The sequence below is a fragment of the Caloenas nicobarica genome, chromosome 5 (genome assembly GCF_036013445.1).
Source record: "Caloenas nicobarica isolate bCalNic1 chromosome 5, bCalNic1.hap1, whole genome shotgun sequence".
In the NCBI taxonomy this organism is placed as follows: Eukaryota; Metazoa; Chordata; class Aves; order Columbiformes; family Columbidae; genus Caloenas; species Caloenas nicobarica.
The window spans coordinates 55,657,401-55,684,449 of NC_088249.1; the positions used below are offsets into that span (position 1 = coordinate 55,657,401).

The window sequence follows — 27,049 nt, forward strand, 5'->3', positions numbered from 1 at the left end:
TGGTAAACCTCCCATACACAGACACTCAGAAGCCATCTGGATAATCTTTTAAATATAACTTGTGATAGGAAGCAAAGACCCAGATGCAGATGTCCATTTGTCACCAAAAATGCAGCCAATGCACTAAGTACACACTTGCAAAATTCTATTTAGAATTATGCTCCTACAATGCCAGCTTTGTATTCCATAAAGAGGTAAGACTTACTAGGAGCTAGATCTTGTTTTGTTGTTCCAATAACTGGTCTTGGAAACAGACAAGTTTTAAGTAAGTGTTTTTCTTTCCTTCTTCACCCTCTCCTTCATAAATGTCAGCTAGTTAATTAAAAAAAAATCCCTCACTGCTGAAATAGACAACACATACATATAAACAATATAACAAATGATAAGCATACAAACTATCTTATCTGCAAACAAAATATGAACCTGGAGATACAATGAGAAACACACTTCAGCCACACATAAGTTACTTTTCTTACTTTAAGCATCAGAAAAGACTGTGAGGAAAATGAGTGGGAATCAATGTTAATAAACCTTCAGGCTTTCTACTCATTCTTAGAAAATAAATTCAATGAAGATGCATCTTCTCCCTGAAAAGCAAACCACTTTGCAACATCCTTTTATCTGCTGTCCATTTTACTATTCAGGACTCCATAAGAGTAGACTGTGACCTATTCTACTCCTTCTGAATAAGTACAACACAAAATAAAATACCAGTGAGACAACTTGCTTTCACATGCCACCAACAGCAGTGAAGCATGCCTCATGCTAAGGCAAAACCTGCTTGAGTGCCTCCTTCAAAGAATGACCACTGCCATTCCCATCACAAAATAAAATACCAGTGAGACAACTTGCTTTCACATGCCACCAACAGCAGTGAAGCATGCCTCATGCTAAGGCAAAACCTGCTTGAGTGCCTCCTTCAAAGAATGACCACTGCCATTCCCATCACAAAATAAAATACCAGTGAGACAACTTGCTTTCACATGCCACCAACAGCAGTGAAGCATGCCTCATGCTAAGGCAAAACCTGCTTGAGTGCCTCCTTCAAAGAATGACCACTGCCATTCCCATCTAGTAGTCTATTACAAGCAAAAAAAGTTACAGTCTACACATACACATGTACATACATACATTTGTATATATTTACAAAATGTTATGGTCATAATTTAATACACAGTTATATTGCCAATAAATTAACCTATAGAAGTACACCCAAAAAGAAGGTCAGAATAGCCACTTTAGAGATGATCTGGAAAACAGACATCTGTGGTAAGGGAACAAAAATTGCTCAGCAAAAGCTGTAATTTAATTTCAAAGACTTTTATTATATTTTGGGCATTGACAATATTTTTGCCAATATAAAAATAGTTGTGTAGCTACTTTGAAGTTACAAGATTTCAGTGTGAACATACAGGGCATTTTACAATATTTAGACACATCATAACAAGTCAGTCACTAAATACATAGATCTGAAAATGGGGTGGGAAAAACACATATGTTTTGTGAATGTTAGGCATTCCACTTTTCTGTTTATAAAATTTTAGAATTTTGTGGTACATGGATTTTCTTTTGCCTTTAAAAAAAACAATTTGAAGTAAATATTCTAATAATCATCACTAAGTAACCAGCACAGCAGAATGCAGCAATCCTTCAATCAAATAAAAACAATAAAGCTACATAAAGCACTTAAAAGAAGTTATGGAATGAACAAAAAAAAATCCACATCACTAAACAGTATTCATGATTGAAAATTTGAAACGCTTTGAGTATTTTGTTGAAATTTGCTGACAAAATATTGTCTTCCAAAAGTACTATCTTAAGCACTTTGGCAAAATAAGAATCCCTTGCTTTACAAGTGTTCCAAGAAAAGAGAGAATAATTTATGTAATGAAAGCTAATAAATACAAATGCACTACAGCTTTTTTAGCATTTTAACACAGCAACAAAATCTGTAATCTTACTGTGGATCAAGCCAAATTAAATACCAATACAATCAAACACTTAAGAGATTCTGAAATCCCTTCTGTTTGATGCATGTTTCTGACCAATAGATAAAAGTGTAATCTTTAATTTTCCTCAACCCATATAGGACTGTAACCAAGCTAATTAATTCATCAAATCAGTACACAGTGCATTTGCACTGAGAACAAAGCCTTCAACACATAAGAAGGATAATTGTTTTTTTTACTGGAGGCCCCCAGATAGTGCAGCATAGAAAATAGGGCAGGGAAATTGGATTAGAACTGCCTAGTCTGGCCTTAGGTTATAACCCTGTCAGCATTGACCATTTAAAGAAAACATTGGCTAAATTTCACAGAACATTTAACTTTTGACAGTTCATCAGCCACAACAAGGAGTTTTGGCAAAATATTTAAACCTTGTGGGCTATTCTTCTAAATGTTCAATTAATCAAAAAGATTAATGGCGGAATGGAATTCAACATAAAATATCCACCAATATTCACCCAATTTCCTGAGTAGGTTTCACAGTATGCTGCAAATTGTCTCAGCTGTACTGTTGACAACATTAGATATAGCTGTTTTAAATCCATCACAAACAGCAGTTACTACCCCTTTTTTTGAGATGGTGTAGGGTCATTATACCTTTTTGCAGATGACTGCTAAGAGCCACTCTTACACTCTTCAGAAGTGCTTGGCAAACTGTCTCAGTCAATGAATAACTACCCTCAACTATTTCTTACAATATATTTCTAATAACATTTTCAGCCGAAAATTCTTTGTACTGTTTTAGCTCTTCAGTATGTTTTTGCCAACTAGCCACACTTATTGAAGATCTTACAGACCATATTCTGGGAATTCCAATGACAGAGGACCATGTACATCCTTTATACTTCACACAGCATTGTCTGGAACAGGTTATCTTGTCAAATCACTAGCAAATAGATAAAGCCCTAAGAATTGCTAAATTCTTATTTTGATGTAACAAACCAGAAGGGTTCTAACTCCATCTTCTGGCTAGGAATAACCGGTATGGAAGATAAAAAGAAATATCAAGTAAATTCAGCTTGACATTAGGCTTTACTTACAAACTTCATGCTTCTATAGCCTTGTTTCTTCTTTATGCGATTAAAGCTTTCTCCCCAGTTTGTCACTCCTCTTACTTCCCTCTCACTTTTCCTGGGTTTGAGTTTAATCTTTGTTAAGCATCTATGTAATCAACATTTTTGTTAATGTTTTGTTTTTAAAAAGTAGGAACTTAATCAGGGGCTAATTTCTGCTGTATCTTCCCAAACATTATTAAAAAAAAGGTGATGAGAAACTGCCCTTGTAATAGAAAAGCATTATTAGTTGCACAATGCAAGATCTAATATTTCAGATTTCATAAAGGGGTAGAGCTAACAACTCAAAGCAGCAGGACTGCAGGTGTTTTCACAAGATTTCCTCTTGCATCCCAAACCTCCAGCATATGGTAGAAGAAAAAATAAAGAAGCCCACAACAGAAACAGATACCTGAAGTCATTTGTGTGTACTCCTCAACAGATGAATTTGTTCAAAAGCTGAAATGAGACTTGTGGTAGGCCTGCTTCCATTTCTCCACTCCCAGACCCTTCTGCAAAGAACAATCATTGTGGCTAATGCCTTTTACACTGGTGATTCTACTGGGATGATGAAAAGAACATCTAGGCAAACATCTCTATAAAATGAACATACCACAGACTGAGAGTTATTATGAAAGGAATAAGTGAGAGATGATTGGGTTGCAGAATTGCTTACTATAGAAAATTGAAAACCTGATAGAACTCTGAAGCTGGTAGGAACAAAGTCATGGGACCTATTTGTCCCATGAAGTTCAGTTTGGGCTTAGACTATTAATAAGAAACTGTAATTGTGATAATATTTTCCTTTTTCTTGCTGTCATATATGTGATTTTTTGGTGACATGAAAATTAAGAGCCAAGGTGCATTACTGCTAAGAGCTGGACTGAAGCTTCCTTATTGTAGCAACTTATTTTGTTGGAAACTTCGGGTACCCACAAATGTGAGCAGAAAAATCATCAAAATAATTAGAAGCATCAAAGAGGGACAGACGTACTTCCTGACTCAGCATGAGAGGACTTCCATACTTCATATTTCAGCTATCCAATGTTGAAGCATTCTGTTCCTTTGACTTCAGGTATACAAATGCAGAATATACAGTTCACACAAAACATCGGAAAAATATAGAGGCTTTTATGTGTGTGGGGATGCTATTTTGAGTGATTTATCGGGAAGTTCTAACAGATCCATTCTTTACACAGCAGTGCCCCTAGTTCTCTTACATCGGCACAACGTGGCATTGCCACAATAAAGGAGCAGTCCTGCCCTCCCTCAGCTGCTCATTCCCATCCCTGTGTCACCCCCTTACACAGCAATAACATTCATGCAGACACGTGACAAGGAACTACAAAAAGAACTGACGCGTTCTAACATGGATTAGTTCCCCAATTTAGTTCACTGAGTAGTCTCATGAATGCTTGTGTCAGCAGCAAGGGGGATGGTATGGTGCCAGGGCACGAACAAGCAGAGAGTGCTGGGAAGGACCAATTCCTTTCAGTGGAAGCACCACAAAGCATTCAGGGAATTGGAACAATTGAGTAGAGGTGTCCATATTAGAAATAATATGTCCAAATGTCAAAAAAAAAAAAATCCTTACTTGTGGCTACATAAAAATTAATCCAAATTGGACATAGATCTTAGCATCAGAAAATTATCATGCACTGACCCCAGAACTCAAAATTCTAATCAAGACTTGCACTGCAATTGTACCTCCCAGACAACAAAAGCTGCTGTTGCACCACACATTTTAGTTAGTTCTGCTTCTGGTATTATGGGCAAAAAAAAAAAAAAAGGAGGCAAAAAGATCCTCCAAACAAAAACCACCAAAATGTGAAGGGAAAATGAGGTAGGCTGGGAAGCGGGGGGAGAAAAAAAAATTAAAAAATTTTAAAAAACAAAAAAAGTAAAAAAAAAGATAAATATATCAGAGACAAGAGTGCAGCATTCCAAAAATTAAAAAAAAAAAAAAAAAGAGGGAGGTATAGAAAAGTTACTGGTATCACTATACCATTTGACTTTAAAAGCCTCTAATGTGCATTTTAGCAAAAACCTTACCTCTAAATAGCTACATTACACAAAGGCCAAAGTTTTAAGTCTGAAATGTTTATAAAAATACTATCCCAGAATAAAATTGTAGTGGGATATGAAGACTGAGAAAAATGAACTGCAACTGTCATCTAAGGCAAGGAAAAGGAGAAACAAGTTCTCCATTCCATGAGATTTTAGGGAACTGTTAATAGAATTTGACTAATTAAGTACTCAAATTCTATGTAGATACCAAACACATTGAGAGAAAGCCTGACACTGAAGAATTTGGAAACAAATTACTTACTTGGACAGAGACAATAAATAAATGGTGAAAATCACAAAATAGTAAAGGAAAACTTGTGACATGCCAGGAAAATTCAGAGATGGCTAAGGCATACCTCTCTGCAATTCCCCATAGCTTTTATTCTCTAAAAAACCAAAACAAACAAAGAAGCCCAATGACATGTTTACTACAGGCTGAAGTTGTGATGTCCTAGGGTGGAGCTGTAGAGAAACTTCCTATTCAGAGTAAAGAAGATTTTAATATCAGGAGAAAGTGGCTGGTGAACAGAAGTCTACATCATTTCTTCTACAGATCTTAATGATTACATAGCAACAAGAAAACATTACTGGCAAAGATGGTTTGAAAACAAAAAGACCTGGGAGAAAGCTATTCAAATTAGACAACGAGAATAGTTTTCAAAGTTTGCCCATTTTACGTGGTTCTAATGATCATTTAGGAACATAACCGTACGATGAGAAAAATTTAAAACAAACAAACAAACTGTGTTGCTCAGAAAAACATGAAAATATTCTTGATGCACAAAACTATCCATGCAAGGTGATCTACGGCTGGCCATTTTAGCTACATACATAAAGAAACAATAGACTGCCAGTCACTTTCTTGATTTTTTCAGTGGAATTTTCTACAAAATACTGCATAGCATAAGAGTTGCAAAGAACATTTTACTGATTTATTTTTCTCAGTAAAAATCACAACTAGAAGATGATGAAAGAGACCTTAATCCCTTTTCTCTTTCATAGCACTCACCTACCTGACTGGATCTAAAAGTTACAGAACAAACAGTGTTAGAAAAGTTGACTTATGAAGTCAGGAGACTATGACAGATATAAACAAATGTTTCCCCAGGAATCATACAAAACTTCAGAGACTTTGCTGAAAAAAATACAGTCCCTTACTATAATACCTAAAAGATTAAACAGCCAAATAGTGTCCTGCTAATCTGCAGCTCCATCTGTTATTACAGATTTATCTTTTGAAACATGCATGTATACCAAACAGTCTGGCTGAGAATATGGCATTCAGGAAACAACAACTGAATGTCGTCAGCTCATAAAAGCACTTTGAAAATAGCTAACAAGTGTCAGATAGAAGATTAAATTCAGATAATTAAACAATCTTAAAAGTTATGCAGAAAAATAAGTATGTGATCATGTAACTCCCATCTCCTTCATTGAAGGAAGACTGACAAGGCTTACAGGGCTAAAATAGTAAACGACGATAAAACAAAATATTCAGTATGTTTGGTGTATTGCATAACTTGCAGGCATTGCCCTAAATAAATGGCAAAGTTACTGGACATACACTTCTAAAACACAATGGTGATCTGATGACACCATAACCTCACTTTTACTGTCCAGAATTAACTGAAGGGATAAAGATGATTAAAGACAAAATTCACAATTCAAAATGGAGATTTCCAGATCTTGCTTTGTTAACATCTACATTAATCACACAGATTTAAATCCCAATAGTCACTGATTCAACGTAAAACTTTGCAACTTGCAACTGAGCTAATATAAATGCATACCAAATAAAGCACATACCAAGCAGTGGCCACATGCAACAACATGTGTTAGTGAGGTTGGACAAGCTAGTCAAAGAATTTTGAACCAGCAGCAAACCCAGTTGTTCTTCCCTTAGAATGGCATCCCAGTGCTTTAGCCACCTCTACCCACACACAAACAACTTTTTTTTCCTTTTTTTTGTTAACTAAAATTGAAGATATTCCCACACAAAGATCCCAGACCAGATAGACAGCGATCACTGTTTGGAATGCAGCTCCAGTAACCAGCTAACGATAGATGACATTGGTCTACAGTGTGAAAAATGCCCTAAAAATACGGTCTGCTAGACTCTTAAAACCAAGTTAATCTGTCATAAATGTGCAGAAACAGAGATACTAAATCTAAGCCTTGTATTCAAGGGTTTGAGGCAGGGAGTGGGGAGAAGTTGGGTTTGGAGGCTTTTTTTCATTATTGTTGGGTGGAGATTTTTGTTTGGGTGTTTTTTGGGAGGATTAGGGAGGTTTGGTTGGTTGTTTTTCCACTCCCCCCCACCCCGCCAAGAGCTTTGCATACAGACTTCAGATATTAACACTGCTCTAACTGATGATCTGTCAAAGTTATTCTTTTAACAAGGAAGAAAATGCAGGAGTTTTATATGGAAGAATTTGCCCAAAATAATTTGAAAATAGGGCCATGAAAATGATTAAGGGAGTGGAGCATCTCCCTTATGAGGAAAGGCTGAGGGAGCTGGGTCTCTTTAGCTTGGAGAAGAGGAGACTGAGGGGTGACCTCATAAATGTTTATAAATATATAAAGGGTGGGTGTCACAAGGATGGAGCCAGGCTCTTCTCTGTGACAACAAACAGTAAGACAAGGGGTAATGGATTCAAGCTGGAACACAAGAGGTTCCACTTAAATTTGAGAAGAAACTTCTCAGTCAGGGTGACAGAACACTGGAACAGGCTGCCCAGGGAGGTTGTGGAGTCTTCTTCTCTGGAGGCATTCAAAACCCGCCTGGACGCCTTCCTGTGTAACCTCACCTAGGTGCTCCTGCTCTGGCAGAGGGATTGCACTAGATGATCTTTTGAGGTCCCTTCCAATCCCTAACATTCTGTGATTCTGTGAAAATCTTAGAATTCAAACACATAAAGTATATTAACTTTTTAAGCTTCACACAAACATAGGAACACAAGTGTAATCTTTATTAAGCTCAACATTTTAACAAGTTTATACTTTAACCATATACTGTAATATGAGTTTGTTGAAATCTAAGTTTGTGTGCTTGCCTATGTAACAAAACAAACCAACCAAACAAACAAAAGTAAAAACAGTGACAAGCATTCCTGGTTTAACATGTCGGTCACTGTGTTATTTTTCTCTAAAAAAACCCAAACTAGCCATAGCTAGCCATAAGGCAATACTTATACTAACAACATACATCAATATTAAATCAGTTAGTGTGAATTTGTTTACAGTTCTTCGGCGAAATGCAGAAGACATGATGATTTTCTGAGATAAAACACATTGCTTTCAACACTAACTGGTTTATATTAGTGGCTAGGTAACCACTGGAAATTACTGCATTCTAATCAACAAAGGAAAAGTTTTTAGAAAAAGAATCCTTTGTTTTAGAGGTTAAACCTCAGGTAACGTGAATTTTGTAAACTATATTTTAATATGTAAGACACAGGAATACTTCAGTATAATTGCTAGAAAAGGCGGTGATATCCATAATGCTGGTGAAACTTCCAAAGTCTTTATTTTGATAACTAGGGTAGATCATTTTCATACAGATCACAAAAATGTAATTGTACATCTTTCAGAATCGAGCACAACTACAACGTTCTTTGCAGAAGTAGGCTGGAGAGTTTAAATAACTTTTCAATTTATCCAAAGTAGCACTTCGCAAATTCTCCTGAGCACCATAGCCACAGCCGCAACCAAACAGTTTGAGATGAAGCCAGTCTTTTCCTTTGTAACAGTCGAGTTCAGCTTGCAACACTATCAAAAATAAAAGAACTGTAAGCTAATTGCTGGCAAGTATGACGCAAGCGGTTTCCTAGGTAACAGCTCAAGTTGCTGAAGTGCCTGATCCAGCATTTCCTCATCTGTTTGCACTCACACCAGCAGTCTGACAATGTAGTCACTGCATCCTGTTTCACTCGGCAGCCAGCGAAACGCACTGAGCTTAACCCTTGACTAACATCTTCACAGTTAATCTATCCTACCTATAAATTAACTTTTACAGCAATGTTTTGGGTACGCATTTTTATTTTTCTCACACCTTTGCAGCAGCTGTCTGCACTGCATTTTCTTTTCAACTGCGAAGGAAAACCTGAGAAAGAAAACATTGTCTAAAATTTAAAAAATACCTAACAGATATATTTAAATTTGCATTTGCAATACTGAAAGTTTCTGCCACAAATTAAGTTAAAAAAAAAGTCACTTGCAGATTTTACATAAAATATCAATTTTTCTGTGTCTGGTTTTAAATTTATAGCTCCAGAATGTTCCTGATTTTATACTATATCCAGAATAAATTAGATACAAACATCAAGAGCATCTATGAAACTACTTCCCATTCACTTCAAATAGGTGTGTATTCATATATAAGTAGGAAGAATGTTTTAAAAATGTATCACAAAACAGTTACTGTATACACCAAAGAAAACAAAAATCACATTTTGATCTAAAAAAATGTAGAGCATGGATCTCACCGATGAGCTATCTTTCAGGGGAAATACAGATTTTAGAGAAAATAATAAAAATCAACCACATTAATAAAAAAAATGCAAATATTAGCCTGACAATATACTGCACACACACAAAAGAATAATTTAAGGGTTCACTTTTAAATGTGAATTTGGTCGTTTCAGGACATGAATAAACTTGAAACAAACTATTTCCAGGACAGAGCTTTTACGTGCTAACGTTGGTGCTTACCCAGTATAAAACATAACTGGTTTTCTGTACTATGGAAAAGGTGTAGTGCACAAAAAAAGGCAAAAAAGCAAGATAAAAATAATATTTTTTTGGTTTAAAATTCTGGACAATGCTCACCAAGGCACAATGCACATGACATTTACTGCTGATAATAAGTCTCGCAACTTCACTGTCTGATCTACCCAGAGCAAGTTTCAGTGGGAAATCCCCTAAAGCATTCTGAAATAGACAGATGGCAGCCAGATCAACCTGTCACAGCAGCTTCCTGACCACTAGAGAGAACTAGGTATCGAAAACGTGAAGGTGCAGGGAGGAGGTGACTTCAGGGACTTTTCACTATTTCTTTCACAAATAGTTTACTCACTCAGGAGGCCAAGCTCCTATGAAGTTAGAACTGCTTCTAAAAGGAGATCTAAAACAGTCCTGATTTTCCAGTAACTGGAAGTCTCATTCTTTCAAATACATCACAGATTCTCCAGTTTCTTGGGAGGCCTTCTTGCTTAAATCTAGTATCACAACTTATGCATATTCAAAACCAAAAAATACAGTGTTAACCCAAAAAGCCCAGGGGCACGGACAAATGAGTAGCCTGAAATAAAACCCCAAAGAACAGTGTGCAGGTATGTACTGGCAACTATATTTACCTAGAAAATAAGAAACAAAAGAGGGCTACCATGTTTACACGATATGATCAATGCCCTGGCTTACTCAGCAATTAGCTACTTGTTAGCATGTCAGTGATGTTTTTATCTAAATGCAGATCATTCTGTCAGCAGGCTTTTCTACTGTCTTTGTATAGTTTTCCCCTGCATCACTTCTTAGCTTCTTCCCATACACCTGCATTCCTCTTCATTCTGATATTGCAGTACCCACATGACAGGAAAGCAGAAGACAAAAGAAATGTTTCATTCATCATTAGATAACTTTCCTGAATTAAATGCAAAGTGAGCTCAGGGGAAGAAAAAAAAAAAAAAAAAAAAGGCAGTCTGGTATGTGATTATGGAAATTTCAGAGGTCAAGAAGTTTTGGGGATGACAAAGCAATGATAGGCAGAAAACCTGTGATGACACAAGGCATGTCGAGGAACCCCAACATCCCTGTAGGAGAGGGAAGCAAACCAGGAGAGACTAGCAAGACCACTGTGGCAGAGCTGTGCTGGGATGCAAAAGATTCCCACCCCAACTCTATGCAACAATGGATCAAGGGAGCCCTGGGAAAAATCATGAGCCACATGACAGCTTTAGGTTATGGGATTCAAGGTTCAGTCAGGTTCTCCAAAACTAAAACATAAAAGGGTTGCTGAGGACATCTTTGATAAAATGAGTTTTTAGATGCCTAGATTAAAACCAAGTGAAAGAACACACACATGCAAGTTCTGTCAGAGGGCACTAAAAAATACTTATCTAAATACAAACATAGGCACCAAGTGTCTTAACCATTTTGGTTATGTAACTGAAATATAACAGGACCATTTTGCATAGAAGGTTTGCCTCCATAAGGCTTGGGAGTCTATCCAAATAGTAAAAATTTAGTACTTTTGCAACACTCAGAATTAACTGCCTTATAACAATCCACAACTACAGAGTCCACCACCACTGTTTTTCTCCAGCTTTATCTCCTGCTATACTCTGGCTGGGACATGAGAAAAAAAATTCAGCTCTGTCCACCAAGTTAGATCGCCTCTCAAATGACACTCATGACCAGACGGATGCAGGGAACTCACTGTTCCTTCTGACTCTGGCTTTTCTTGGCTTATCCCTTTTCCTGAAATCTGCAGGGGTACCACTGCAGAACATCTCCGAAAGTGACGCAAAGCTGATGGGGGAAAAAAAGACAGACCTGGGACACAGCTGGGAATCTAACAGACATGCTAAGCCAAACTACTACTCAAGAATTGGAAATAAAGTTCAAAATTTCCTTAAAAAAAAAAAAAAAGTTCTGCAAAAGTCCAGTTAAATTTGCTTGCCCTGTGGAAGTAAATAAAGCTCAAGACATCACGACAGAAAATACTCCTCTGCTCCTACTGACCCTGTTAAAACCCAAGCTGCAATCAGAATGAAATACATCAATTAAATTTGTACATGAATGCCAGTATTATAAAGATCAGGCAAAGCTTTCTCATAGCTCTCAAACATTGCAGGAAGGTACACTGACAAATACAAATCCTGTAATTCTTTCCCTCCGTTTTGAATGGAGAAGTGAAGGGAGTAAGCTGTTCAGTAATAGGCTTAATTCCCTATTATCATTAGTCAGCCAACCACTCTTGCTACAACTACAGCATTTGTGCCAGTACTACTCCTATATCTTCCTCCTCACTTGCTTACAATCTGAAAGAATTAGGCAAAACATAAACAAGATGGCTAAAGGCTTAGCCTTCTCAAAAAAAAAAAAAAAAAGGCGCAAACCTAGAAAACCTTTGTCCCCTCTATCCAGGAAATAAACAAACGGGGGATTGTTTTCAGCTTTGAAGGTACCAAAAACATACAGATTATCTTCAGGCAGCAAGGAATAAGTTTGCTTATTCTTGCTTATTCCAACTTGCAGAACTAAAAGAACAAAATGAAAAAAACAACTTTACAATATTGTATAGGATAAGGTTTGTATGAGTATGTCAAAATTAAACGTACATGGCTTTTCAAATGCAGTTTACTTATGTCTCTTTTTTCAATAATGGACATTTACATGGTACTTATGTAAGAGATTCTAGAAACATTTTTATGCTGTAAATGCAAAGAAATATTAATTCCTCTGTTTTATAAATTATATGTTCCCAAATGTTCTACACTTTTTTTAAAAACAATAATTTGCTAGGTTTCAAAAAAAAATATAATGTTTTCAGTCAACATTTTTGTGTTTGCTGAAATATACTTGTAATTTTGGACCAAATTACATTACTGATCTTGTAACATGTAGAAAGAGAAACAACACACTGGTAGGAAGAGTTGTTAAAATTATTGTAAAATTAAGAACAGATAAGGACAGGGAAAGAGAAAGAAAAATGTCACTTAAAAAAAGACAAGCAAGTAAGCAATTTACTATTGGACATTAATCTCCTAAGAAATTATTTTTCTTGTAATTTCAAGGCCCAAGTAATTAAAAATAAACTGTGCCTTCTAAAGGCACACCAATCCTGTTCATCAACAGGCAGATGAAAGGAACATAGCTTTAAGAATGAGAACTAAAGTTATAAATTACATTAAACCCTGTAAATTTTTAAACTAGTAAGAACTATAATCCCAGTCCTTAAAGACTGTAAAACACATGTTCTTTTCCACTTGAAAGCTTAAGTGCTCTGCTGACCCTAGGGAGCTTCCTATGAGGGTGTTAAGGCAAGTATAGAAGACTTACAAATCTTTAGCAATGAGATTTTAAGAGCAATTGGTCTCATACAAGAAAAATGACCTAAGACTAACTATACATATTTATAGGTCCATTATTAAAGCTGTATTGACCTTTGCAGCTGATCTTGAAACAGCATTTCTTTATTACATGAAACACAATTTGAATTTTTTCTAAAGTTGTAAGATACTTTCCTGAACAAGATAGAAATTTCACATATTTACAGATACAGCATCAGTTCGTAATGAATTTCTCCTGAAATTTTATCCTTAATGATCCTAATAATAGGTTACACAGATTTCATACATAAGCACAGAGTTTTAATCAGTTTTTACAAGATTGTTTGAGGCTTATAGTCTTTTAACTAATTTTGATTTTACTCTTCATAAAAAAAATTGTTATCCTTCACATAAAGAGGGAAATACTGGTTTTTTCTTCAGAACATTCTGCAGATGTCTCCGATATAACGGTCATTGTCTCAGAGGGTTTGAAAACAGGCCGCGCTTAAAAGCAACAGACAGCATATGCATCTGCTCATCCTCTCCCTTTGTCTTTTCATCTTGACATAATAGAAGAATCACTTGCAAGCATATTATTTTCAAGCTTCTTTAAAAATTCTTTAACATCCAACAAACAGGCTGCCAGTTATGAAAAGTAAATTAAATAAAATTATTACAAAAAAGACTGGTCATGAACACAAAAGCTGTTCCAAACTCTTCTTTCTTAATCAAACTTGTTCAACTAGAAATTCCAAATAGAAAGAAAAATTAGATTTTCAGTATTACCATGCCATGGTAACATTCTGCTATGGTGAACTAACAGTATCAAGAAACTCTGATACAGATTCTAATTAATCCTTTTCTATAACTACATAAAAATAAGTTAACAGATACTTGTAATCGAAACACTTTCAACTGTGCTTTGGCATAACAGCACAAAGCTGTTATTTATGTCATAGTAATCGCTCATTCTAACTTCAGATAGACATACTGCATTTCTTTAGTCATTAGAAAGTCATTAGCAAGATCCTACATAACATTCCCCAGCTTCTAGTATTAAAAAAAAAAAAAGAAAAAAAAAAACACTAGAAGATGCCTAGTTAAACATCTGTGTGCACAATCAATTGAAATTCTCTCATTGCAAGTGTCATTTGAAATTTGCTTTCTAAGCATGCTTCAGCGATCCCCCAAATGGATACTATGCTACCCTGAAAATGCAGTTAGTTGAAACAAGAACAGGAGGAGGACACATACGGGGTGGACAACACAAGCTTGTTTGTGTTTTCTAGTTAAGATATGAAATATACTGTTCTATCTTTACTAACATGTTGGGAAGAACCAAGCCTCTGTCATCATTAATGTATGTATTTACCCCAGTCTATAAACAGCAATACACAGTAGGTTCATCTGTGTTTCAGTGCACCTTTCAATAGACAATCTCAATGGAAACAGTATAATCCAGATCAACATTCATCCTTTCCTGAGCAAAATAAAACCTGCCTCTCACAGATCAGGCCAGCCAAGAGGAAAACTCTGCTAGTGTGCCCTTACTACTTCCAGTCTGAGCCAATTCCTTCAGGGCAGTGCCACAGCAGATAGCATTTCACAGGCACAGCAGGATCTAAACTTTTTCAGCCTGTTAATCACACCTTCAGGTTTCAATAAAAATTTTCCTCCCCTACTACCCACACATAAGACCATAACTACTTGTACCTATAAAAATGCTGCTTAAATTAAGTGAAATTTCATTTCATACTATGTAATGAGGATAATTCTAAGGGAGTGAGAATGTGTAGGATTACTATGGAATTGCAAGAGTGGGTATCAAAGAGCCTGTGAGTGCATTTACACGTTACACTGTCTAGGTGGCAAACCAAATGAAATGAAGGCTGGTGTGGATGTTAATCAAGACAATAATCACTTAAGACTTCTTTCAAATATACTCCTTTAAAGATAGCATCATTGAACTAGATGCACAACACTGAATTTTATTAACTATGAATGATGTCCTGGAAATACAGAGATCAATCCCTGCCTCAGAGAAAGCTCACAAAAAGTCTGTTCATATCTGTCCTTTCCAAAGTTAGAAGCCCAGCTAAGAGGCCATCCACTGACGTAAAGCACACACACCGTAAGGTTCTTGGCCAACATACATTGCACACAGAAGATAATGAGATATCTAGTGTTTATCAGTCATCAAATGTTGGAAAACAGCAGGTGCATCAGCAATTTGTGTGAAAGGACAGAAACTGCACTGGAAAGCCAAAAGTACTAGAAAAACCTCACTGATACCTGTTCTTAAAAAAACCCCCTGTACTTCTTATTCTATATTAGTAACTTAGAGTACCCAGAAATTTCAAATTCCTTTAAGAGAATTTATCAGACAAAAGGAACAAAACTACATTCCTGAAGTTGCAAACAAGTATCACACAAGAGTGCTTAGGGGATAGAAAAGGAAAAAAATAAAAACAAAACAAATAAACAAATACCCCAAATAAACAAAAATCTGAAAACAACAACGAAAAACCCACACAAAAAAACACAAACAAAAAATCCCAAAACAACAAACAAACAACAACAAAGTTCTTATTTAATCTGTAATACTAAATTGACTCTAAGAAAAAAGGAGAAGACCCTAGGTCACATTGGGAAAAAAAATCACGCTAAAGATGTGGACAGAGAGCCTAGTATAAGAATGCCTTTTTTAGCCATTGGTTTAGCTCTGATCCTATTAAAGGGGTTTAATCTAGTAAAAAAGAAAATGTAACATGACCAATAATGAGACACTAATACCATAATGCCTATGCAGGGAGTCATAGTTAAGCTGTTATTTCAATAAAACTGATAAAACTTCTCTCTGCAAACCTTAAGTTTCACACACTTTCAGAAGAGTTTAGTCTATATTATGAACTTTGCTGGTAAAACTGTACTGACAATAGATACAAACAGGCAGGTTGTGACACAGGCTTGCTGTACCACCATTTAACAGTGGCACAGTTCTTTTGGGGTGGGGGAGCAGCACTGGCTGTTTCGGACATACTGAAAGTACTCATCCCAAATTAAATCCCATGTATATTTCCCAGTTACTATTACCAGCATGGGTACAGCTAAACCAGCATACCTGTATTGATAATTCATACCAAAAATCCTGGAATGTGCCTCATAAAAGAGGGAAGATCTCTCAAAAATTCGAAGCACTTAAATACAGCTGCACATGGTAAATTTTCTAGGGTATCCCAAATAGCTTAAAAATAGTAAACTATATAGGAAAAAGATCATTCTAACATTCCATAAACCAAACTTTTATTTACAAAATGAACAACAAATGGAACATTTCCCGCAAATATGCCGTTAACTTAGCAGAAGGTATTTGGGTTTGCGTAAAGGAACACTAAGGCTGCCAACTTAGTATCAGATAACAAAACTTGTCAGTATTACCATTCAATCAGTCATTTAATTGGAAATATATCAGCTTTTTCCACAGCTCCTGTGCAAAGTGAGGTTAGCACTGGTAGTCATTAATGTTCTGCATAGCAATACTGGTTTTCATAAATATTGGATTATCAAAGAGATATACAAAAATTACTTGGACATCTGTGCCGTGTTCTGTCCTTCTGTCAGTAAATTTGCACTTGTTTCAAAGCAACATGCTGCATATAAAAGCTATTAAAAAAAAAAAAAAGTAGGGATGGCCCAACACATCACAACTTACTCCTGGTCACCAGATCCCTGTATTTATATGAATTATGTCCTTTCTCAAAACTGTATGATCCATTTTCAAATATAAAACTGCTCCAGAAATTATAATTTTATTTCAGCAGTCATTTGTTATGCCATCTCTAATTCCTAGAACACTTCATTTTGTCACACTCATCAATAAGCCTGTTCACTTAACTGGTCTTCCTTAAGGACAGATCTCTCCAATCTGTTTCTGTCACACTTCTCCTTCCCAATTACCATAATCTGTCAGTTTACTTGTTACCCTGTGAACTCCAGTTTATTAGCATCCATGGTTCCTGTCTGTCTGGAGGGCTCTAGTACTCTTTCACATCCACTGGATCCTTAAAATTATTTATCATGCTTATGGTTCGCTAACATTAATTCATATTATACAGTCTGCCCTGACCAATCCAAGCCCTCAGTTTCACCTTAAATTTTCAGTGAGTTGCAGAAAAGTCCCACTATTTTTTTCCATTAAAATTTATTCTGTGTTGTTCCATCTTGCTAAGAATTGTTTTCACCCACTGAAAAAGTAATTTGAAATTCACCGTTTCCTTTCACTCTTTTTTACTCTCATCTTAAACTATCCCTTCAGCTCTCTCTCCATGCACACACATACATTGTGTCAGAAGATGAGTCTTTTCCTCAGGAAAATATACTTGACTCCTTATAATTCTCTTCCCTTTCATATTTAACATCACAGAATACACCATTCATGAACCACAGTGTGAAGGCTGTCCTCTTTGCCATTCTACAGACTCTCTTGGGAACCTTTTGTTCATAATCTCTACAATTTTCTTTCATAAGTTTAAAATATCTTCCTAGTCAAGGCTGAAAATTAGTACTTTATCTAATTTATCCTCTTAGTTTTCTTTGATGCAGTCAAGTCCAGCTCTGGGCATGGACTTGTTGGAGAGGGTCCAGAGGAGGCCACAAAAATGGGCTGGAACACCTCTCCTATGATGACAGGCTGAGAGAGTTGGAGTTGTTCAGCCTGGAGAAGAGAAGGCTCTGTGGAGACCTTATTATGGCCTTTCAGTATTTCTTATAAAAGGGGCCTATAAGAAAGATGGGGGCAGACTTTTTCACAGGGTCTGTTGTGATAGGACAAGTGGTCATGGTTTTAAAGTAAAAGAAGGGAGATTCAGGCTAAACATGAGGAGGAAACTTTTTTTTTTTTTTTTTTTACTACAGTGAGCGTGGGTGGTAAAACACTGGAACAGGTTGCTGAAAGAGGTGCCTAGAGAGGTGGATGGGGTGCATGCCCCATCCCTGGAAACATTCAAGGTCAGGTTGGACGGGGCTCTCAGCAGCCCGCTCTAGTCGGAGATGTCCCTGCTCATTGCAGGGGAATTGGACTTAGATGACCTTTAAAGGTCCCTTCCAACCCAAACTATTCTATGATCAGGCAGTTCTTAGAACCTTTTCTCCCAGCTTCCTCCTGACTTCCTCCATTTCTTTCCTACTGGCGCCCTGGTCACTCCTGTAATATTCCATCGTCACCTTCCTCCAAATTTATCCAGCATTTCCACAGCAGTTGTCTTTGATCTTCTTCCTTTCTTCTTTTACATTTTCTTTTCAGGAAGCCATACCTGCAGAAAGAGTCAACTCCCTTTGCTACACTGACAACTTACAGACACGTTGCCCTGCTTTTGGCATGCTTTCTTCTGTCCGGAACATGAACTGCCACCAAGTCTTGGATATCTAAAAACCAGCTTAAGGTAAACTTAGCTAAGAACCTTCTTAACTGCACTCAGTCTCCCTAATAGCGTTCTTTGTCATTCTCTGTGAACCACTGTGTGGTCCTGGTGGTCACTTTGCTGGAGGATACTATCTTAAAGTATGACCTCTCTACAGGTGACTATGGGCAGACCATGCTCAAATCATCCTTTCTTTATGGTATAATACTTCAAGAATATAACTTCAGGACGAAAAAAAAAGAAGATGCAACTTTTACCAAGAGTCTTTTCATATCACATTTCATCTAGCACAAAACATTTTGTCAAGGTTAGAGAGAAGGAGAAACAATATAATCCTACTCATCTGAAATATGGTTGCAAAAATAGTTTTCCAAGACTATTGTTTTCACCATGTAATCACCACACTCAGTTGCATCCCATTGAAATTGATTACATTCACAGCTCACCACACCTGCATTTCTACCTTGATTTTCCCCATAATACAGACAAAAAAAAACCCCCAAGAGATACAAAGAACAGAAACAAATATTGACATGCAGATACACTTATGGTGTGGTCATTATAATCATTAGGGGAAAACTTTAAATTTCAAAGAGCTAGTTTGTCAAATACATAACAAGAAGAGTTACATTTTATGTTATTGGCTGCAACCAACAGGTAAAGGCTTACATGTTTCTAGGCTGCAAACAGTATCTGAATTTAACAATTTTAAGACGGTGTAAAATATATATTAGCAGACAGCTTCTGCACTAGAAAGCTTATACCCTGAGTACTTAGGGACAAAGTATAATTTGGTTCACAAATAGGCAACAGATACAAACTGTCTATGCAAATAAGGTACTGCATTAATTTCAAGTTGCATAAACATTTTAGACTCTTGAAATCGAGTCCTAGTCTTCCTAAGGTAATGCATTAAAGGTACGAGATAGCTTGGAACAGAAACTGGAGAGAGGTGGCAGTCAATCCAACAACCTAACCACAAGACGATTCTTCCTGTAATTAACAGAGTGCAACGTGAAAGCAGTCTTTATCCATGAAATATTCCAACCTTCCTTCATGTTTGAACCTAGTCAGGTAACTAGGGAAAGTATCAGTTCTGTTTGCAGAATCTTTTGGACACATATACTGTATATTTAATTAGGAAGGCCTATTCTTTACTCAAGGAAAAATATGAATTTTAGAAATCACCCGTTCTATTTCTATGTAGGAGTTTGTATATGTAGTTATTTGCTCTCATATACATGTTCACCATCATGTTAAAGGAAAAAGTGGCTTACTACAGTATTTTTCAGGACATAAAGTGTTTAGAAGAACTGCAACACTGAGAAGCACCTTTTTGAGTCCCAATTCTGACATGGCTTCCATAAAAAAAAAAAAAAAAGTGGTAAATGTGCAACAGTCAAAAGAAGATAAACCCTTTGACACTAGTAGCAGCAGGTACCACTAAAACATGTAATCAAAACACCATCTACACAAAATCAATACTGCAGTTGTACTGCTAATAACCAATTCCTCTCTAGGTCCAAGATGAATCCTGGAGTAAGAATGCAAAAGTCTGTTTACTGCTAAAAATCATACGAATTTCTGTGAGCAGAAGCATTAATATGGTAGAGTTCAGAAAAGATATTGCATTTGCATGATTTTAGCCTTAATTTCAGTCACATTGCTTCCTTATATGCGTATTTATATATTTTGATAGCAACATTTAAGTATACTCACATAAAAATTTAAAGATACAATCTATTCAATACTCTTTCCGCTCAGCTAAAACTACATTGCTAGCCATAGGTACTGCAGAAAAGCCACACACAGCACGAATTTGTAAACTTTGGTGGCTAAATTAAACATACTCATATAAAAGAATAGAGGTAATCTAATTTTATCAGCCTTCCAGCATTATAGTTGCCATATCTGTTTAAGTACAGAAAGCAATAATCTAAATATTTGCCATAAGGATTGCTCAAATCAGAAAACATTTACAGTATTGTGCTCACAGGGCCTCTTTCCACTTCTGCCCCAGAAAACAGTGATAGCTACATCCAAGTCCAGTGTGCACACACTACTGGTTGCACATACCTGTTCCCTCACTCTCCATGCAGAGAACCCTTGGAATTGTTGGCTTGAGCTTATTAATGAAAAGAACAGCGAACTCAATAAAATTTTTTTCTCTGATATTTAACAAGACAAAAAGTCGGGCTTAATTTCAAATCAACAAGTAACTGAAAACTTAAGGTCAATACTGGCATTCCCTATTTTCCTCAAAGAGTAGCTAAAATCTACAGAAGAGGAAAATTTTTCACAATAAGAATAATCAGCCATTGGAATAAACTCACCAGGGAAGTGGCAGATGCCTCAAGATGGGACACTTTTAAGATTGAGCTGGACCAGGTGCTGGGCCATGTTATCTAGACTGTGCTTTTGCCAAGAAAGGTTGGACCAGATGATCCTTGTGGTCCCTTGCAACCTGGTATTCTACGATTCGATACATCTGCCTTTTTTCATTCTTATGTGCCCCTGCTTGCAGAGGTTCATACAAACCTCTATATACAAGAGGTTCCTTAACAATCATACAAAATATTTCTAATAAAATCACAATAGCAACTTAGCTCTCATTCATCAAACTATTCCTGTCATGGTGGACCTGCAGAACATTCCTTATACTCCACCGACCTTCCCAACAATGCTCATTACACTCACTCATAAATATTGGAATAGAATCATTGTAATATTTTATAAAGATCTGCAAAACATGCAATTGGTCTTTAAAGAAAATTCACATAATAAACGCTCTCTGAAAAGCATTAAGTGCACACATTCCTTCATTTTCAAGGAAGCAATATAAAAACCTTGTAGTGTTTATTCAAATAAAGTCACACATTATGGGCTTACTACTTCCCGCTCCTCCACACCCAAATGATGTTTTATCAGCTCTGCATTGTCTGATCTCTCTTCAAGTCTGACAGATCAGAGGATTTAACCTGTGTTATCCTTATAAAGTCACACGTAAAATACTGCACCGAACATATATCTATGAATTCCATTAAACTGTGCTTAATAAAGCACAAATATTTATTGTAAAGCATAATAGACTATTAGGAAACCAAAGAACCTCAGATCTCTTTGTTGTTTCTGTTCACTTCCAGTGATAAAAAATATATCAAGTTCTGGAAGTCTACCAAACAGTTACATTTTATTATGAACACGTATGATTTAACTACTGCCAATAAATTCTATGTATTTAGTTATGGTTGACATTTATGATATTACTTAAAGAATAATAAATGCCTTAACTTGAAATATGCGCATGCCTTTAGGAAGTGAGCTGAATATCAAAGGAAGCATTTAGTAACTTGTATAAGAACAAATATCTTCTGTCATCTAGAAAGGTTAATGAAACCACATTTTCTGAGGTTTTTGTACTGCAGACAAATGTGATAGAAAAAGAGAGCATTAACTATTCAGAAGAGAACAGAGAAAGTAAATTATTATACAATATTCCCTACATATCTTAACTGCTAATAAAATATTTTAATGTTTATTTCATAGTATGCATTAGACAATTTGAAACTTAGTGAATGAGTTATTTCTGACGCCTGTTATAGCATCCTTGCATTTTAAGTTTTTATGCAATAACAATTACTGCTGTATTGTTCTATTGTGCAAATTCAGGGAAAGGAATGCTCGAAAACTAGTACACTGTTTCAGATTCACCTCTTAATTCCTCAGGCTTATTTCACAGTCAATCACAAGAAGTGCATTACAGAATACACATCAAAGCAAAATTAGAAAATTTCATGTAATATCTATGCATTTCAGGCACAACAGTAGTACACAGGGGATTCTACAGCAACAATCACTTCCCTGTTCACTTGCACGTTTATGATATATACTCCCCTTATTCTCCCTCCTGTAACAGGCTGATAATCCACTTGCAGCAGCCTCAGGCCAGTTCCACCAGCAACACAACTCAATGTTCCTACAGTTCACGTGCAAGCTCCCAAATAAAAACAAACTTCCCCCCACACAGGGATTTGTGCTACAAAAAACCAAGACTCATTGAAAAGTTTTCCAGGAGGTAGAAACCAACAGAGTTCCATTCAAGAAAACTGAGCGTTTCGGGCATCCCTCCAGACTCTGCTGAACAGCTCTCTCTTCAGTAAAAAGAAGTTTCTGAAATCCCATCAACCCAAACCTAATGCTAACTTATGTGGAGCGAGGAAGAGAGGCTGAGAGGGCGAGAGAGAAACAAGAGACCGTAACCTGCAAGGCAGAAGGACAGCTACTACTCAAACAACGCCAACATTTGATAAATAACATCCTTCAAAACCTGATATTTCTTTAGCACTTGGCAATCACTTTGTCGATAGAAAGCTGTAAGAACCAGAAGTGCCGAGCAGCTAGAAAGCTGCAGTTTCTCTTGTAAAGTCTGCCAGAAGCGGAGGAGGTGGTGGGCTTTGGAAAAGAAACAAACAAAACAACATGGTAGCTCATGGCTGAAGATGTTTGTTTTGGGGTTTTGTTTTAATCAATAAGAACTACTTTTTAATATGTAAGATCGTATGAAAAGCGAGCGAGCCTTGTGTCCTATAGTGAACACATTATGATGATTTAGCTTCTCTGCAGACATAAAGGATTAAATCGATTCTGCAGAACCGAGTTGAGAAACTTGCTACGGGACTAAGATTTTCCTCCATTCCTCTAACAGGAGTTTGACAGCAGACATCCAGCACAGACATACACCGCAGTTAGGAAAAGCGAGTGGCGCTCATTCCTCAGAAACTTTCTCCCTCCAGTTTCAGAGAAACCTACCTGCTCTCTGGAAATGCAAGGCAACGAGGGTCTCCTAAACATTTTGCAGCTGCCATGGTAGCTCACCGAAGTTTCCCCTAAGGATACGCAGCTGGATCTCCTCCTGGGTCTGATCACAGGCACTTTTTCCTCCACGCTGGGGAGTCGAGGGTGGTGATGATGCTGGTAGTGCGCTTCTCGGCTTCGAGCCGAGAAGATGCCGTGCTCCCCGACGCAGAGTGCCAGGACGCAGCCTGCCACCCCGACCGAGCCGGCCAGCAGCGGCCGGAGGGCTGGGGGCAGCGAGTGAAGGCTGGTGAGCGATGCGAGCCACACCAGGCTGGAGAAGACCAAGACGAGGAGTCTCCGGCGCAACTTCAGCGAGCTCTGCAGCAGAGTCAGCGCTGCCACCGAGCCCAGCACCGTCAGGAGCCTGCCTGGGACCATCTGCGGCTCGGCGGGGTGCTGGGACTCCTCTTCGTGCCCCTCCGCGGGCAGCAGCCACTGCAGCACCACGAAGTCCCCCGAGTAGCAGCACACGGGAAGCGCCAGCAGCCACCAGCGGGTCGTGCCGCCGCCGTGCTCCCCGCGCCTGTCGCCGGCCAGGTAGCAGGTGAGGAAGAAGAAGGCACAGGCGATGCTGAAGAGGGGGCTGAGGCAGCGGGACAGGCACAGCAAGGCGTGCAGCAGCCGGGGGCTCCGCCAGCTGCTCCTGTCCTGCTGGCCCCCGGCGCTGCCCCGGCCGTGAAAGGCCAGGAACGAGAGGACAAGAGCGGCCAGGGCGCCCAGGCTGAGCAGAGCCCGGGAGGAGAACGAGGAGGCGGCGGTCGGGAACAGCAGCAGAGAGAGGAAGCTCTTCGGAGGGTCCTGCCTCAGGGGGGTCGCGCAGCTCTTCACGTAGCCGTTCCGCAGGCTCTCCGGGCTGCTGCCGCCGCCGCCGGGGAGCGCCAGGAGGGCAAACGCCCCGCCACCGTCCGGGTGCTGGCAGCGCTGCGGGGCTTTGCTGGGTCCGGGGGAGGAGGCGGCCGCGGCGGCGGCTTCTCTCTCTTCCCTCATGGTGGTCGGAGACGCGGGAGGGGGGAGGACGAGGGAGAGGCGCGGGTCGCGCTAGCTCCGGCCCGGCCTCGCCTCCCTCATCTCCTCAGGAGAACGGCGCCGGGCTGAGCCGCCGCTTCTCCTCCGCGGGCAGCGGCGTCCGCAGCATGGTGGGTAAAGACGGGGAAAAAAAAAAAAAGAGAGAAAAGGTAAAAGTCTCGCTCGCTCGTTCGCTTTCCCCGAACGGATCCAGCGGCAGGGACTCGCTGTCGCCTCCCAGCGCTGACAGGCAGCAGCGGCCGCTGGCGGAGCCCCGGCGGCGGTGGGAGCGAGGCGGGGAACGGCCCCCAGCCGCCCGCCCGCTTCTCCTCACGCCGCTGCACACGGCGCGCGCGGAAACGCCTGCGGCGGCACGCGCCCCGGGGGCGGTTGCAGCGCTAACTGCCACGCGCTAACGGCCGCACGAGGAGCGGGGGCGGGGGGAGGCGCGCCCGTCGCGAGCCACCGGCCGCTTCCCAGCGCCCCGCGGCCACAGGCCGGGCCCGGGCACCCGGAGCAGCGCTCGGCACGGCCGGCGGAGCAATCCAACGGGCCGGGCCCCGGGGAGCCGCGCTGTCCGTGTGGCTTTGAAATCCACGTCGGTCCCGCGCGGCAGCCAGCCGCCCCCGCGGCGGGCGTGGGGGAGCGGGCCGGGCCCTGCGAGCCCGGGCGGGCGGAACCGGCCTTGGCCTCGGCGCCGGCCCCGCGCCGCAGCCGCGGAACGGCCAGCGGGGCAGGAGGTACACGGACAGGAACGCTGAGCTGGTTCCACTTTCCTGGTTTGTCTTTTTGTTTTGAGACACCACGGAAAAGTTGCTAGTACGGGCTTTAAAGCACACAAAGAGTATCGAGGTATTTTCCCTTTAAGGACCATCTTTTTTTTTTTAACACTTGAAAAGTAAGTATGGGTTAGAGTATCTTCCTGCACTTTTTTCGGTCTTTGTTAACTAAATTTCAGATTACACTGCATTGCTCGACCAGGTTTGATTATTTGCACAGCTAATCCCTTTGGAATGGATCAAAATAATAATTTTGGACCAGTCTTTTAAAAGTCTTTAGACTGCTGTAAGTGAAAATAGGCACCTAATGGGATTTTGAGTAATGCTTTTTCTCAGTTGATCCTGTTTGTTTGTTTCTGGAAGAGTAACTGTTTAGTACTTTTGAAATTTTAACTGTCAATCTTTACCTCGTTACTTAAAATAAATGTCATTTGAGCCATGTTTCCACATAATATTGTACTGCTTTTCTTAAATTGGTTTTGAAATCAGATCAGGTAAGTCGGTGATTGCACTTTTTGCTTGCTTATTGAAATAGGGAATTCTTGAAATGACTTGGTGCCATTGCTTGTGATTTGCTGCTTTTGAATACACTGGAGCAGCAGCTGCTTTGGGGAAGCTGATGTAGCAGGAAGTGCTGCTGCAGGACACAGGCCTAAAAGTTCACAATATGCAGAAATTGTCCAGCATGATTGCTAACGGAAAATACAATATGCAATGACTGTACATAGAAAGGCGGAAATAAGTAATGATTTGATTTTCAAGAGGCAGATGAAATTGATGGAATTTTAATACCGTCGTACACCTACACTCTTTCCAAAAAAAAGCAAAATAAATTCTCTCCTGGCTTGGTACACTAGTACCGGTATGATAGTACAAAATTTGTGTTAAAAAGTTTTTAAATGAGAAAATATGAAGTTGCTTTGGGGGTTATATTCTTACATGTACTTCATATATTATTTATATCAACTGGACCACAATCAAGTGTCTATGTAAATGTTTCCACAGCCAAGATGTATCTTCCTATTATGCATATCCTTTATTTTTCAGTTCCCTTGAATTCAGCTATAAAGAAATGCATTTCAGAAATAATTAGATAGTATAGTCTTCATTAAAACATCCTATTTGAGTATATATTTCTGTAATGGTGAGCACTAGAAAGTGCCTAAGGAAGACTACAGAGATAGGGCATCATATAATCCCATAATACCCTGACTGCCACCATCTGTGGCTTTAGCACTTTCTGAATCAGAAGTTGTGTCTTATTTTTAACCATTCTCAATAGGTTTTTATTTCACAAATTTGCGCAATCATATGGGTTTTTTTAAGTCCACGTAGGCTTTGGGCATCTGCAGGTCCTTGATCAATGCAACTTGACTATGCATTATGTGAAATGTGGTTTTGTTTTTTTAGAGTTTCCTATCTGTCTTAGTTTCTCTTCTTCTCATTTTGGCCGAAACAATGAACAGTTGCTCTCTGGTCACCTTTTCTCTTCAACTCATCGTTTATTTTTTGAGCACTACTATATGCTTTTGGAGATGACGAGACCAGGAATTACACACAGTAGTCAAGACACAAGAGCAGTCCAAATAATGGTTTTCATGTCATTATTCAGTCCTTTCCTTATAATTCCTGTCATTTATTTGGTTTGCTTTATTAGGGAAGTGACAAAGCAGATAAACTGAGCATTGTTGAATGTTGTTTTGTTGAACATTCAACAAACATTGAACACTGTTGTCATAGCATTAACTGCATAAATCCCAGGATGTGTTTTCTGACTGTTAACATCTATATCCACTAGATAGCTTTATAGGTAAG

At 38.8% G+C, this 27,049-nt stretch overlaps 1 protein-coding gene across 2 annotated transcripts in view; it reads right to left on the minus strand.

The window, feature by feature from the left end:
* PDE3B (phosphodiesterase 3B) overlaps positions 1 to 24,804 on the minus strand; it is an 88,860-nt gene extending 64,056 nt beyond the window's left edge. For both annotated transcript variants that reach the window (XM_065636051.1, XM_065636050.1), the window contains exon 1: positions 23,403 to 24,804. In XM_065636051.1, the coding sequence (XP_065492123.1) occupies positions 23,403 to 24,437 (1,035 nt within the window). In that variant the 5' untranslated portion in view covers positions 24,438 to 24,804. The remainder of the gene's footprint in view (positions 1 to 23,402) is intronic.
* Positions 24,805 to 27,049: the final 2,245 nt, after the last annotated feature.